Source organism: Orbilia oligospora, assembly GCF_000225545.1.
Source record: "Orbilia oligospora ATCC 24927 unplaced genomic scaffold scaffold00007, whole genome shotgun sequence".
NCBI classification, from domain to species: domain Eukaryota; kingdom Fungi; phylum Ascomycota; class Orbiliomycetes; order Orbiliales; family Orbiliaceae; genus Orbilia; species Orbilia oligospora.
Genome location: NW_011645564.1, coordinates 929,419 through 944,571, shown reverse-complemented (window position 1 = coordinate 944,571; position 15,153 = coordinate 929,419). Strand labels below are relative to the sequence as shown.

General features: G+C 44.8%; 6 protein-coding genes across 6 annotated transcripts; 4 read left to right on the top strand and 2 right to left on the bottom strand.

The window, feature by feature from the left end:
- Nucleotides 1-509: 509 nt before the first annotated feature.
- AOL_s00007g269 (uncharacterized protein) lies at nt 510-1,934 on the bottom strand (the record flags this gene model as incomplete). The annotated part of the gene is made up of 2 exons (XM_011120170.1): nt 510-1,433; nt 1,545-1,934. The coding sequence occupies 2 exons, from the start codon at nt 1,932-1,934 to the stop codon at nt 510-512; spliced, it is 1,314 nt and encodes a 437-aa protein (XP_011118472.1).
- A 2,946-nt stretch (nt 1,935-4,880) lies between these two features.
- On the top strand, nt 4,881-6,871 carry AOL_s00007g268 (uncharacterized protein; the record flags this gene model as incomplete). Its single annotated transcript, XM_011120169.1, has 4 exons — nt 4,881-4,900; nt 4,986-5,753; nt 5,822-6,075; nt 6,141-6,871. 4 exons carry the CDS (start codon nt 4,881-4,883, stop codon nt 6,869-6,871), a joined length of 1,773 nt encoding a protein of 590 aa, XP_011118471.1.
- Nucleotides 6,872-8,344: 1,473 nt separating this feature from the next.
- On the top strand, nt 8,345-8,719 carry AOL_s00007g267 (uncharacterized protein; the record flags this gene model as incomplete). Its single annotated transcript, XM_011120168.1, has 2 exons — nt 8,345-8,425; nt 8,540-8,719. 2 exons carry the CDS (start codon nt 8,345-8,347, stop codon nt 8,717-8,719), a joined length of 261 nt encoding a protein of 86 aa, XP_011118470.1.
- A 560-nt stretch (nt 8,720-9,279) lies between these two features.
- Nucleotides 9,280-10,986, bottom strand: AOL_s00007g266 (uncharacterized protein; the record flags this gene model as incomplete). Its single annotated transcript, XM_011120167.1, has 3 exons — nt 9,280-9,794; nt 9,886-10,389; nt 10,518-10,986. The coding sequence occupies 3 exons, from the start codon at nt 10,984-10,986 to the stop codon at nt 9,280-9,282; spliced, it is 1,488 nt and encodes a 495-aa protein (XP_011118469.1).
- A 976-nt stretch (nt 10,987-11,962) lies between these two features.
- AOL_s00007g265 (uncharacterized protein) lies at nt 11,963-12,311 on the top strand (the record flags this gene model as incomplete). The annotated part of the gene is made up of 2 exons (XM_011120166.1): nt 11,963-12,008; nt 12,187-12,311. The coding sequence occupies 2 exons, from the start codon at nt 11,963-11,965 to the stop codon at nt 12,309-12,311; spliced, it is 171 nt and encodes a 56-aa protein (XP_011118468.1).
- Nucleotides 12,312-12,819: 508 nt separating this feature from the next.
- On the top strand, nt 12,820-14,820 carry AOL_s00007g264 (uncharacterized protein; the record flags this gene model as incomplete). Its single annotated transcript, XM_011120165.1, has 7 exons — nt 12,820-13,473; nt 13,555-13,599; nt 13,677-13,746; nt 13,861-14,128; nt 14,238-14,343; nt 14,406-14,521; nt 14,580-14,820. 7 exons carry the CDS (start codon nt 12,820-12,822, stop codon nt 14,818-14,820), a joined length of 1,500 nt encoding a protein of 499 aa, XP_011118467.1.
- Between the last annotated feature and the right edge of the window lie 333 nt (nt 14,821-15,153).

Here is a 15,153-nt window from a genome sequence, read left to right as displayed (position 1 = left end):
CGAAATACCTCTACAAGGCTGGATCTTCTACCGACATAAGTATGTATGTACACCAGCATACCCGGTCAGGTTCCACAAGAAAGCCCTAATACAAACATGCACTTTTGCTAGAAACCTTGTAAGTGTGGAAGCTCATGAGCTGTCAGGTTTTCCTTTTCGAGGTTTTTTTGCTTCAAACTTGAAATGTGGTCTTTCTGTTCGGTTTATTTTTCAGTTTTTCATTCACCGAATTAATCGTTCAAGATGTTATCTATCCCACCAGGGATATATCACCATGACTCAACTAAATGCAAGGCCTAAGTTTGCTTTTCAACATTCTTGAGGAAGTATTTTGACATAATCAGAATCATGAATAAGGAAAGAAAGAAGAAAGGAAGAAGAAAGGAACACGGAGAGAAACTCGGCAAGTCTGAAGCACTATGCGCTGTCTATACGAGTGAATGCAAGAAGCCGTAAGAGGCCCGATGCATAGATGTATACGTACCCTACCCCTACCTTCACCCCTACAATCACAACCGACTAAGCTCCATGACACCTTCCCTGCGCCGTCTCATCCCACTCTTCTCCCAAACCCTCACCCCGAACTTCCATACCTCTTCTACCCCCACGCTGCCATCCCCATTGACCTCCAGGACGCACAAGTCCGCATCTGCGCCTGGTTCCAAACACCCTTTCACCCCTTCCAACCCCAACATTCTCGCCGGAGTCTTTGTCACCGTTTTAATTGCCTCTGCAATTCCAGTATTCGTGAACCTCATAAAGTTGTTTAAACATTCGAGTAAAGTCACACAACTGCCCGCGATCTTAGTAGTACCCTTTAATGTCAAAACTCCACCTGTTTTTTGAATACTTTCCCCGTTACCCCATACATACTCTCCATCCGGTAGTCCCAATAGTGACATCGCATCGGTTACGAGACAGAGACCGGATGGATTCGAATGATACGCCCATTTGATATTCGCGGGGTGAACGTGAACTCCATCCGCTATTATGCCGAAGAATCGGGGTTTTGAAACCGAGACTTCAGCTAACACGGCGCCGGGAATACCCGGTTCTCGCTGATGCGGTTGATGCATCGCATTGAACAAATGCGTGACCATTGAGATATTTGAATTCACCAGTTGGGAGAATGTGGCGGTCGAGTGGCCTGCTGATAGGATAATATTTTTGGATGCTAATACCGCTGGAAGGGAGGGGAGGGAACTTGGGGGTAGCAGTTCCGGAGCTAGAGTTATAACCTTTACGTTTGAGTAGAGGTTTTCTTGACCGTAGACGGTTTCAAGTGATTTGAGACCTTCTGAGGGTTTTTGGAGGATATGTGGGGGGTGAATGCCATTGCGCTCGGGGTTCAAAAAGGGGCCTTCGACGTGGGCGCCTAGAGAGCTTGAACCAAGTGTCGGACTACGGAGCGAGGGTCCTAAATGGGGGAGAACCTGGAGAAGATGTTAATCGTAAATTCGGAACGCTCGATGAAATTGGGGGGGGGGGTGTAGAGGCGGTGCATGTATGCAGGTCTGTAAATGTGCATCTACAATACCACTCACTTTATGATAGACTTCATCTTTCTGGCTGGTTATCGTTGGACAGTAACTGGTTACTCCAGTACTGACGAATTGCCGGTTTACCTCCTTTAGACCACTTGCATATTCATCATCCGACTTTGATGCATTGCTGAAATCGAATCCATATGCGCCATTAATCTGAACGTCTATAAACCCCGGAACGACAACCTTCCCACGCAGGTCAATTGTTGAGCTAGGCTGGAGCTTAGAATCGTAGAATACATCTTGAGGCGAGATTATTAACCCCGTAGTCGAGTTGATCAACAATGTACCAGACACAAGACAGTTATCAACCGGTACCAGACAATTCGTCAGGCGGAGAATCGTATCCGTGGGAATGGAGTGGGTGCGAGATGGTCGTGTGGTTGCCATGATCCTTGAAATAAATCGTGATTTATACTATGGTACTAGTCCAAAGAGTATAGTATGGGGAGAGACAAGACTGGGGGGTGGTTCTCGGCTATACCCTTGAATCAGGCGGTTGGTCCCTTGTACCGAGATCTGGTCGAGTCCAAATGAGGGATCGATCCCAATCTTGCGGTTTAGGCTGGAGCTTGGAGGCTTGAAGATGTTTGATTGTAGCTGCATCGCGATAGACAGAAGAACATAAAAAAAAGGGAAAGAAAATGTAATAAAGGAATAGAAACGGGTTTACAGGTTGGAAAGGGTGTTAATATATGACTTCCACTAGCTACTACGCACTATTGAAGACCCTCGACCCTTAGGTTTGAGACAGTCTTGAGTCGAGTCTCCCTCCGAGGCGCTGAATCATAGACAGCTAGGTTATTAGCTTAGCTTCCTGTGTCAGGCCTCCGAGAATCTACCGTTCATGGCGTCACAACGGATACGCGTGCAACATGACCATGAGCCAAGACAGGGTTGATCGTTGATTGATTGATTCATTGATCGAGCGTAGGAATGTATGAATGCATGCATTGATAAAACCGGATGGAGACGTCAACGTCGACGTCGTAGGCGGCCGTCCGGGAGCACGATGGTATCAGTTGTGGGACCCTCTTCAGGCCAAAGATGTCACAGTCGTAAAGAACGAACATTTAGCTTTTCCACGAGTCGGATAAAGAAGACCTGATTCGTCGGTCGCCCGTTGTCAAAAGGCTTGTAGACCGATAAGATCCGGTCGCATACTCGTTTTGGCCATAGAGTTTAGTTTGCCAGTCGGAATTGCCGCGGCCATACTCCGGCTTCTTTGTCAACGTTGGAATTCTAACGGTCTTCAGTATGTAATTACTTAAGTAGGTACTAAGTATGATAAGTAACTCGCTAGCAATGATAATAAGGTTAACGTTCCATTCTAAGTTTTTCGAGAGCGGTGTTTACTAACATGTCCCGGGAGAAGTCAATTGTACAGTAGCATGTTATGACATGATGCAGTGCCGCGGTGACCATGGACCGCCATGTGGACCCGTCCCAGGAAAATGCAACGGGCCAATGCAACCTCTCTAACCGGTGCTGGTCAGTAGCCATCGCTAACCACCACATCCTTAGTTCTATCATGATTGGAACAGACTAAAGAAGCGAGAAACAAAAAAACGGAATTCTCGAATCAATAAGCCTCACGGAACCTTGTTTGCTGCCTAACCAGCTGAACAATACGTCAATTGGTCTATTCCAAACTTCAATCGCTCGTGTGACAACAAGAGAGTTTAAAATCCCGAACGTCAATTCGTACATCTCCGATTTGGCCGCATCAATATCGTGATACGTCCTATGGAATTGCAATTGCGGTATATAATACATCGCAATATTAACATCCACGAGATACTCTGTATAATATTTACGTAGGTAAGTCCGTCCGAAGGCATCATAGGATATTCTATGAACTACCTAGGTACCTATTCGCGTGTCGCTATCGACCAATTTACTTACGCATTCGACTGCTTAGCTAGTACCTGGCGCCGGCGGCTGCCTTATGCATACATGTTCATACTCGATTTGTAGCTCCTAATTAATACGATAGTTATGCATCCCGAAGTATATGGATGTCAGATGTCGACGCCACTTTCAGTCAATGCATTTCAAACTCCTGAATCCAAACATGATCGATCGGATCCTTTGTTCCGAGAATTACAATGCAGTGGGTTTTTCACAAATTCATCACTAAAGCATCCTAGTCCGCAAAGCCTGCTTAAGCAGCGGGAGCTAGGATAGCTTGGAGGTTCGCAAATACGGTACCTCCCGTTGTTCCTTGTTCCTACCGTGCCTGCTTGCCATCTCACCAAGTGTGTCTGGCCTGACGCGGTTGTGGTTGGCTGGGTTAAACTGCTGCATATACCCCTTCCTTCCCTTTCGCTGTTTCGAAACTTTCAACGACGTGAACGATTAAAACGATGCTCGACGCCAGCGAACTCGAGCCAGAGAAAAAAATTTTCTCTTCCCCCCGAAAAGAAAAGAAAAAAGGACAACAGCAAGGCGTTCAAAAGGCTTTTCCCAATCGAAATTTCAACATGGGCCTGAAGGCGCGGTCCCGAGTTTAGGGATAGAGGGGCAGTGGAGTGTAGGGTTGTACGCCAGCCAAGACAGTCCTTTATCAAGCTCAGGATAGATGCGCTGCAAGAACTGTCCTAAACCCACCACTTTGATCTCGAGGAAACGCAGGAAACGCAAATAGCTGCAGATTGAAGCCTCCGCGAGGTGCTTCACCTCAGAATCATAAACATGGAGGGAATTATCATCTCAAGGATGCTGAGTCCTCAGCGCGTAGCTATAAGCCAGAGGCTCGGACGTCCGAGACTAGAGACCAAACCTGCAAAAAAGAATATCAAGCCGCCGCCTTCCTATTATTCATATCTAGCATCCGTTCCTTCAGCGGAAGCACTCGGGCCTGTGCCTTTTTTTCTTCTTATCCTCGTCGCCCCTCCAAAGGTTATCCGCGAAGGAGGTGGACTTGATGAGAAACAGAGGAAAAGAAAGTCTAGGAATTCCGAACCTTCTTATATCCTTCCGTCCTACGCCAAAGAGACAACTTGAGAGGCAAAAATAACGAGGCAAGATCTATTCCGCGATTTTAACGGCTAAGGTATAGTCTGCGGGATCTATCACATCCTCGAGGAGAGCAGCTGCACTTCGTGCTCCTTTATAGCTCCGTCGTTTGGCCGCTATCCCGCTAGACATCTGCCTATCTCTAGCCCCCTTCCCACTTTGTCATCATCACAGTCGGAGAATTGTACGGTTTACACGGCTATACCTTCCAATTCCTTCCTTGTACTGTCCTACACGATCCTCCAATCCATCTTCCTCCACCGGCTAGTGTAGGATATACTCATTTCTAACTAGTTCGAACTATACTATATTGTCGGAATGCATTCTAACAACTGGGGGTAAGTTGTCCAAATTGATGTTCATTGCGGCTCCGGTCAAAACCACGGCTGGATTCTGTGAATCTTGCTAATCCAAACTCTATAGGAATCCGGGGACAGGTCCAAATCGTGGTCGACCACCACCACCAAGACCAAATATTCCGCAACCACATCAGAACGTTCCATATGCGTATGCCCAAAATCGTGGCCCAGTAGCAGTTAATAGATTGTACCAATCGAGTATCCGTCAACCTGCGGTTTCTTTAGTAGCTCGAGGTCCTGCTTTGCAACGCTGGGAACATCAGGACCCTTCAGTAGAGCCGGCCAATGCGCAGCTGATAGGGTATGCCCAACGAGGGCCCTCGCAAACAGATCCCACTCAGCTATCCGATACGCATAGCAACTACGATCCTAATATCGGACTTCCCTTTGATATCACAGCAGTATCACCTGTGCAAAATACCGGTACCTATTCATCAAACCAACCCTCGCAGCCTTTTTCGACGTGGTCGATGAGTGAATTCTCACCCGCGCCCACGGGGGGCCAGGCCCAGCCTGACATGGTAAATGCACCAAATACGGTAGTCATCCCAAGGCTGGTCACAAACAACGACGACTCTAGGAGGAAACGATCTAGAGCCCCATCAATCGCTTTGAGGGATATTCACCCTGATCATGAGTACTACACTCTCTTCAATTACCCAGAGTACAGACCACCTACATCTGTTAAAGGAACCGCTATGGGAACAAGGTCATTAGACCACCATTCGGACCTCGAGTTGAACGGCTCCTTTGCTTCCTACTTATTCCAAAGTGATCCTATTGAGTACTGGATTCTGCGAGATGTTGCAGAAAAGGTTCCTACCAAGATAAGGTATGTCATACGCTGTATTTTTCTTTGTGTTTCTTGTTGGACATTAGTTAACATATTTGTTCCTATAGAGAAAAAGAGATGGCGTATTACAAGCAACTAGGTATCGAAGTCCCAGACGACGGCACCACCGAACCCGATTCCAAGAGAAAAAAGATCGACGCCGTAGGCGATGCTTCAAATTCCAATGATGAGGACTATAAAGATTCTCCGAAGCCAAAGGAGAAGCGTCAAAAAACGGAAAAGCCTTCGATTCCAAAGGGGCGCCGGAATTGGAACGACAGGTTTAACAAAAAGTTCCCCAACAACCCTCTTCCATCCTCAAGTGAGTTGGATTTCCAATCATCTTTTATTTTTTTGTACCTGCCTTGCTAACGATTTGTATTGCAGAGCCCAACTGGAGGCCCACAGTTCACGTATTGCTTCATGCGGGAAAATCTAACCAAGGCCCCCAAGACTTCAACTCTCGCATCCTCAATGCGCTAAAGAGATGTGACGACGACCCACAATTCCTCAGCCTCTTGATCCAAAAGGTAGAGTCCTGTCGAGATTCTCAACATCACTTGGCGTACGAATCCGAGTCTACCGAGCATTCGGATGTATTCCAAACAGGCTCCTTCGATTCTCACTCCCAACGTGGAGCTATGAGCGAGGGTATGCCAACTGATACTTCTGCCCACCCTCGCCGTGTCTCTCGCAACCCTAGTGTCCGAAGTAGCCAGAGCTATAGACAAAGTCACTCAAGGAATCCATCAGGCGCCAATTCTGCCTCCCAGAGAATTACCGACTTCATGCCAGCTCAGCTTCAACCGAACCTCCAGGCCTTTAGCTTTCCCAGCAGCCCTGCTAGGGCCTCTGCCTCTGGGAATGGCCACTACCTTCCTCCAAGCCAAGCACAAAATGGTGGTTTACATGGTGGCGACAGCCGTTCCGATGATATTGCAAGCTTTCTTAGTAGTCAAGATCATGAAGCTTCCTACTCTCACCCAGGAACGACGGTTCCGGAGACGCCGAACCTGATGCCTCCTCATATTTTTAGGGGAGGTGTTGATGACGGGGTTTCCGTGTCTTTTCCTTACGCGGGTAGTATAGACGCAGAGGATATTAAGCCCTCTCAATGATGTATTCTTGAAGGGTCGACAACGTTACTAAATTTAACAGGAACGACTATGATGATGATGATGATGATGTGATGCATATTGACGGAGTCTCTCCGATCCTTTTCTACTTCTTCTAACGATGATATCAATCTAGCAGGTCTATTGTGAGGTTCCATCGTGTTTCCGCTGTCATATTTATTCCCTTGATATTTCTATGCGTTTTTGCTTACTATTGATATTTTTTGCTCGCTTTATTTGCATACTATGGCATATTAATTTCCTTGACTGGCTTTTCCACGGATTATGTTTGGAGGATTTCCTATTATCTACCTATATTATTTTTATTTTATTTTGTTTATTATTACGATTGCGTCTCTATCCTTCTTCGTTTACTATAACCTTCTCCTTATTTTTCTTATCCCTTTGACTCCAACATGTTCCAGTCATGCATGGCATTCTGCTTCTTTGTATACCATCCTCATATCTTCCTTTCACATAGTTATAGAATATCTTCGCGATGTGTTTCTTTATCCCTTCTCGCGAGGATGCTTGCAAGGTGACCTACTTCTCTTTCTTTCGTCAGAGGGCAGTTCCCTTCTTGTGTATCACGCTTTGGAACCCTTCATATCTTATTTGGCTTTTTTGGCATGTGCTTTTTTCTAGTGCTAGCCACCATGATCTCTCTTTCCTTGTACTGCATATATTTTTTGTTGGGGGGGGGATTCCACACAGGTGATATTTTCTGAATTTTATGAGAGGCGCAAGTTCGGGAAGGGGGAATAACTTTATATGGACATACTTTACTACTGGAAAAAAAAAAAAAAAAAAAAAAAAAAAAAATTTGAAAGATAGTAAAGGATGAGGTCTGGATTTAACTGGGACTGGGAACGGGAGGTGAACGGGAGGGCGTTATTTGTACGAGGATGTACGGTTTTAAATTTTGTGTATAACTTGGTGCGGGATAGGATGGGTAAGACGGAACCATACAACCAGCTGCATTTTTACTAATAACTTTAAAAAATGGAAAGGGGGGGATTTAACTAGTAGCTTAGAGAATTTCAAACGAATCGATTCGTGTATTTTACACACATTATATCTACTTCAGTATTCTATTATTGAGAATTGTTTTTAATATACCGGGGTGATGATGTATCATACGATGTCAAAGGTCTGGATGCATGATAGAGCTCATCTGCCCTGACCGTTAGCTAAGCTTAGCTGCTGAAGCACATGCCTCGGCTTCCCTGACCCCAACCAAAAAAGGCAAGCGTGCGCCCAGCTGTTGCGCCAGAATTTACCCCACCAAAGGAAGCTACTACATAAGGGTAAGCTACCCCCCATCTCATCTCCAACTTCCGGTCTACAAACCGCCCCTCATCCTCTCAACAAAAATAATCCAACTTTCTATCTTTCGAATAATCACCGAAGGATTCCTAAAATAATATCGGTAGTCTTTAATACGGTTACGAAGTAATTTCTAAAAAAAATTACAAAATGCCATCCCCCGAATTCGACGCCGCTGCTGCCGCTGCCAACGCGTTTACTAAGAAGCCAAGTGATGATGAGCTGTTGAAGGTATGGATTCTAACCCTCTTTTCCCCAGGACTATCGACGAAAAGATAAACAAGAGTCGAAGAAGAGTATATGGGATATAAATAGCTAACTCCCGCTTTTTTGTTCTGTTTCTAGCTCTACGGCCTCTTCAAGCAAGCCACCGTCGGCGATGTCAACACCGATCGCCCGGGAATGATGGACTTCAAGGGAAAATACAAGTGGGACGCATGGAAGAGCGAAGAAGGAAAATCGCAGGCCGATGCTGAAGCTGAATATATTGCCTACGTTGAAGGATTGAAGGCCGGTTTTGCTTAAATACCGAACCTCAAGTTTGCTTTGGGAAGGCAAAGTAGATCAGAAATCCGGGGTTTATGATGGGGATTCTTCTTCTTTTTTTTTTTTTGGAAATAGAAAGATTCAGATCAAAGCTTCGGAGGAAAGGAGGCCAGATTATTTTTCTTCGTTTGGCTTCTCTTTTTTTTGTATATTTCATCCTTTAGGGGGTAGATAACTTAATCTTTTCTTGGAATTGATTGAATGAAGGGTTTAATTATGCCCGTCATATTACAATTATCTTGGTCTAGTAAGAGCGAATATCGTGGTTGTGTAACTGCCGTACCTGCTAAGTAAGTAGCTACTGTCAGCGCTTTGATCTGGCTAATACTTCCGGGCTTGCGCTAGCACTTTTCCGGAGCATAGGCGGGGATGCTGCTTATATAATGCTCATTATCTTATAGCTTATCATACAATACATGGCTAAGATCAATGGGAGCCTTAGGAGCAAAACAAAAAAACCAACCCGTCTTGCAGAGAGAGTGCAGGCGTTATAATCAAAACTACTACAGTAGATAAAGTACTGGGACTGTTAAATCAAGCTAGCGTAGACAGCCAACTTTGACAGGTGTAGCTTGCACCCTACCATTCGACCCGAGAATGTGTAGTATGGGACGATAGACTATAGAGATTTCATTGGGATTACGCTTTATTGGTCCAGCTGGGGATTCAACCTGCTCCTCCAGGGCTTCGAGTGTCCCATCGTCATGAACGGCTCTGGCCTTGTTCGGGGCTTTGCAATTGAGTGATGAAGATCTATGACCAGGGGCGGAACCTGGTGGGTATTTGACAATGAATTTGAGGTGATGCTGTCTTAGTTGTCGTGATACCCTGATAGCCTTTGATATCATCTGGTCGAATTCTGCTTTGGCGGCTATATGGTCGGTGGTATCTCGGATACCAATTACTTGGGCATACCGCCCGAATAGCCTCTCGGCGAAGATTCCTCCGCGCGATTGTGGGTCGAGGGCGGCTCCGTTATCCTCCAGTATGGGGTTTAAGAGGGATACTGTGTGGGATCTCCAGAGTTCGATTTTTGCAAGGGTATGTGGGCGTCCTGTGAAACTTGCGATTAGTTTCAATTGATCAAAATGTTACATAACCTGTTGGCAGTATTTTTACAGTGAGTTTAATTAGAATTGACTTACCAGCATTCACTGTATGAATCTCCGCTTCTAGGCCGGCCAAGTATCTTGCAATATGCTCTTCCGCCCAGAGGTCCTTTGGTTCGAAATTTGGATCGTTACTTAACGGGAGGGACGGATCTGATTCTGGGTCTGGAAAGATGCCTTCCACGATTTTGCTACAGAGGTATGCTCTGCCCAGTTCGCCAATGGTGTAGATCTTGAGCTGATTGAACTCCAACGGGGTTTTCGAGTTTGAAACAAGAACACCTGGTAACTCTGAGACACCGTCTGTGGTATTATTGTTCCACCATTCTAGCGAGGGCGGGGAGTGTAGGGAATGTTCCCTGCACCAGTCGTGTGCTCTAGAGAATATATCTTTAAAATCTTGGAAGACTTGAGGGAGGTTCATATCTTCGACCCGTGAAAGAACCGAGATTTCGCTATTTCCTGAGAAATTTCTAGAATTTAGATTCTGATACCCCACTTCTCCTTGGAGTATACTATGCATTGTTCTAATCTGCCGTTCTGTAATATTAATTAGAATTGAAGCATTTTTTATATAAGACCTTGTGATATTGAATTAATTTGCCACAGAAGACACTACAACCAAGCATGAAACGATGAAAAATGAGATAGGACGTAGGGGGAATTACCAGTATCATAGCTCGGAGATGTGACTCTCTGTATACTTGAAGGGTTTTGGGTCGTATTTGGGACGCTAATACTGCCCACGCCGTTGTGCATTTGGCTTCTAATATTATTTCGAACCCTCTGCTGTTCACTTCCCCCGTTGTCCGAAGGCGTTTCTGTATTCGAGCGTGACCTTCGGCCCCTCGATTTGTTGGCACCATGTGCATCTTCTTGGGGAAAAGGAGTTCCGACCGGGTGAGCAGATGCACTTGAAGACTGAGGGGACTTGTGTTTATGGTTTTTTTTTCGACTACGGCTACTGCGGCTCCGATAGCCGAGGGCATTTATATCCGAGTAAACACCCTCAATCAATTGTTTCACCCTTACAGCGGCTGCCAGCGGCCAAAGTGCCGTTGATGGAACATTTCTCATATATCCAGATTTGGTTGTATGTGCATGTGCTGGTGCTGATATATTTTTTTGGCTAGCCATAATTAAGCCTTTGCATAGGGGACCCGAGGAAATTCAACGGAAGGAGGGGAAGAGGGGTTGGTAGGATATTTAAAGATATCGTATCACTGCACGTATAGCAAGATCTAAACCACCTAGGCCTGATAATTAATATATTGGGAAAGAAGAATTAGAAAGAGCGAGGAACACCGGTTAGGGACTGGGACCAGAGATCGGAAAGCTAGTATACCTGCAGAGGTGCGGAGATACTAATAATATATAAGAGCTACATAATCGTACTTTCCCAGGCCGATTTTAACAGCCTTTTCGATCCAGCCGCCCAGAAAATAACTGCATATCTAGTGCGTATGTACCCAGACTATTGGCTAATTGTCCTCAACTGTGAGGCTGAATTTACGTGATCCGGTTTCTTCATGTTCTGTGGGTGTGCAGACGCAGGATCACAAAAGGTATCAGCCTCAATCGTGAACACACCTGCATGCCGCCAAGACTGGTGGCAATGAGCTTGCATTTGACGCCATGGCTCCAATCAAGAAATCCGGGATCTAGCCCTTTATATGATTAGGGATTCTTTTACCGAGCTCGTAGGTACTGATAATGGTCTCCAGGTATACAGCCAACATGCATGCCGCACTAGATGTGGTTACAGCTTGAGCCTATGAAGCTCGAGTACGTCTGGCGATAAGACAAGGCTGCCGACTGGGTTAGATGTAGTTAGTATAAATTTGACAGCCCTCCCTTTGACCATACTTTGGTTGAATCTAGCTAGCACAATTGTACAATCCTGGCTGCTTAATAAATTTTAAATTCGAATTTATCATTGACGGGCTGTTTCATATATACGATCTCGAACGACAATTCTGTTAAAGTTGTCTCTCCGTATACTTATACGATTTCTGCATCGCTGATTGATCACACACCCCGGCCAATTTTTCGACCGCTAGCATCGTGGATTTTTTTTAAATTTAAGATTTGATTTACAAGCCTGCTTGTAAAAATGAAAATCCCCTTCTTTAAGAAGCTAAAGAATTCGAACGTTAAAGGTACCTGCAGCTGCGCCCCCATAAGATTCGGATGAAGTTTTATCGTGCCTTTTTGTGTTGTACCACGTTGCGCTTTCAATATAAACTTCCTGGATATATCCCTGTTATATACTTAGTATCTAACTAAGTAGGTATTAGTACCTATCGCGACACTATACTAAAACTGGTTTATCTATAGCGACAGCGAACCTTAACGCAAATGATAGTGATAGCGACTCTACAAGTGCTGGCGGATCTATCTCTGAGAATATACCAATACCATTTATTTCGTACCCAGACCCGGAAGCAATACCATCTGGTTAGTTATATATTCCCATCCAAAACATTCGCTCCCAGGCTCGCTCTAGAATCTTTTTTGCAATTTTTTGAGAGAGAATCCTGGACTGATAAATAATGCATAAGCTAACACCACTTGTGATAAAAGCGATACCCATAGGCCATAGGAGAAGTAGCTCTAGATTTGGCCATCATCGTTTAGTTATAGCGGCAGCGAACCTTAACGCAAACGATAGTAATAGCGGCTCTACAAGTGCTGGCAGACCTATTTCTGAGAATATACCAATACCATCTGGTTGGTTATATGTTCACATCCGAAGCATTCGCTCCCAGGCTCTCTCTAGAATTTTTTTTACAATCTTTTGAGAGAGAATCCTGGATTGATAACTAATGCATAAGCTAACACCACTTGTGATAAAAGCGATATCCATAGGCCATAGGAGAAGTAGTTCTAGACTTGGCCCTCGTCGTTTAGTTGTTGGCATTGATTTTGGTACTACGTAAGTTTTGAACCACTCATACTTAAATCTATGAAATGGGATTATGGCCATTACACTTACACCGCGACTTTCTTTTCTTTGAAAGACATTCCGGTGTCTCTTATGCACTCATATATCCCGGAAACAATCCCGAAAATGTTAAAGTCAAGCAAGTTAACTGGCTCTCCATGATCGGTGACGCTACTCCCAATCTCGGTGGGAAAATACCCTCAATAATAGGCATGGAAAAGACCAACGACACAAGCAACGTATACTGGGGTTTCCAAAAGATCCCTAGCGGCTGCGATGTATTCCAATGGATGAAGATACTCTTGGAACCATTTGATATATCTGGTTACCAAGACTCATCTCATGTCCAGACGACTAAGAATTTCCTCGATAAACATGGCCTTACCGCAGTGGAACTAGTATCCAAATACCTCAGATTGATATGGAATGCGGCTAAAGTGGAGATCGATGCCTATGAGCCTCAAATCTTTGAGACAGCTGGGATCGAGAAGACTGTAGTATTATCAGTTCCTGCGGGTTGGAGCGAGAAGGCGACTCAGAACACTTATGCTGCTGCGGCTGCGGCTTTCAGAGGCCAGGGGATAGACTATAAAAAGAATCTAAAGCTTATCAATGAGCCTGCGGCGGCGGCTATTCATGTTCTTACTCAGGAGAAAAAGGATAATCCTGATTTTGTTAAGGTATGCTTTATTAATACAGTAACACTGAAGTAGCAATTTGGTTGAGGCGAAGCTAAGAAGTTTTATATCACAATATTCTAGGAAGAGGACTGTGTCATTGTATGCGATGCAGGTGGTGGTACAGTGGTAGGCCTACGCTACAATTTGAAATAGATGGTCGTTTTAGTATACAAAAAACGGAGAAGGCTAAGATATATGACTAGGATGTGGTGACTTTTCAAGTAGCGAATATAAGTCCTCACTTGGTTCTTGAAGAAAAAGTGGCCCCTAAGGGTATTTACCCCCGTTTTCCTCCAGCTACTTCATTACTTAGGGGGTATCGATGTAAAGGCGGCATGCAAATACGCGTTCAGAATTTGAGCTAATCGATATTTACGATAATTACAGGGGGGCTATGCGGGTCTATTTATCTGGACAAAGCGTTCGAACCCGTACTATCGTCTATGATAGGCCAGAGGAAGCCTAGGAATGGCAACAAGTTAGTTGACAACCTCGAGAACGCTCGCGATGTAGTCACAAATCAGTTTAATCGCGAAGTCAAAACCCAATTTGGGGGGGAACATTCGAAGTCAAGAGTATTCACAACGTCGTTTTACCCTGCAATTAAAGACCCTCAAAACCCAGAGACTGAAATTTCAGAACTCAGGTTTAGCTTGTGAGTCTCCCCACTATTTCTTTTTTCTCATTGTTTTGCTTGTCCAAGTTCCCCGCGAGGGATGAGAGATTCTCTTAAATTTAACTAAGACTCTTGTGATTGGAATTAGTGAGACGCTTCGAGCAATCTTTGAACCGATCTGCCATAAAATTTGGTTTTTAATAAACAGTCAGATTGAAAAGCTGGAAGAATTGAATCTTCTGCACAAACTAAAGGTATCTATGTCCTACTTAAGCCTTTGTAGGAGAGTTATCCACTAAACTAACCCCGATTGTAGGTAGTTGTCCTTGTAGGGGGCTTTGGCAATAGCCAGTACCTTCGGCAGTTCCTGAAGGAGCAGTTAGCAAGAAGGGGCAGCTCTGTGCAGCTCAAAATGCTAGCCAATGGGGAGGGGTACGTACTTGCATTTGCTCCAACCAACTCCATATTATGATTTATAACAAATTTCAAGTATTGCATCGGTAGCAAAGGGAGCGGTACTCGCAGAAGCAATAGGGATCACCCGAATCTTCAACGTGTTTGTTGCGAGGCATAATATTGGTGTGGAAGCATGTCGGACCTACGATCCTAGGATTCATAGTACAAGGTATCGGTTCGTGCATGGCATCACAGGAGAAGACTCAGTTAATACGGTTGTATGGTTTGTGGAAATGGTATTTGTCCTCAAGCCCTTCGTTTTTAAGAGTACTTAAACTCACAGACCTGGTGTTACCTTCGGATTAGGGATCTCCAATTCGCAATAGCATAACAAAAGAGATAGCGTTTATTTTCTGGGTGAGAGACTCTGTTCTAAACTCTGAGGCTACACGAATACCCGTCACTCCTCGGTTGGTTCTTAGTGACGAAGGCAGGCCGAGATACCCTGATTCAGGTAATAGTTATCCAAATGGAATTGATCCCAAGATAGGGCCACCCGCTAAGATTTGTGATATGGGATAGCTGTGAGACAGTTTGTCACAGTAGAATTCGATGTCGACAAAGAACATATTCTCCGCAGTCCATCGCGAAGGAAATTAACAAAGAAA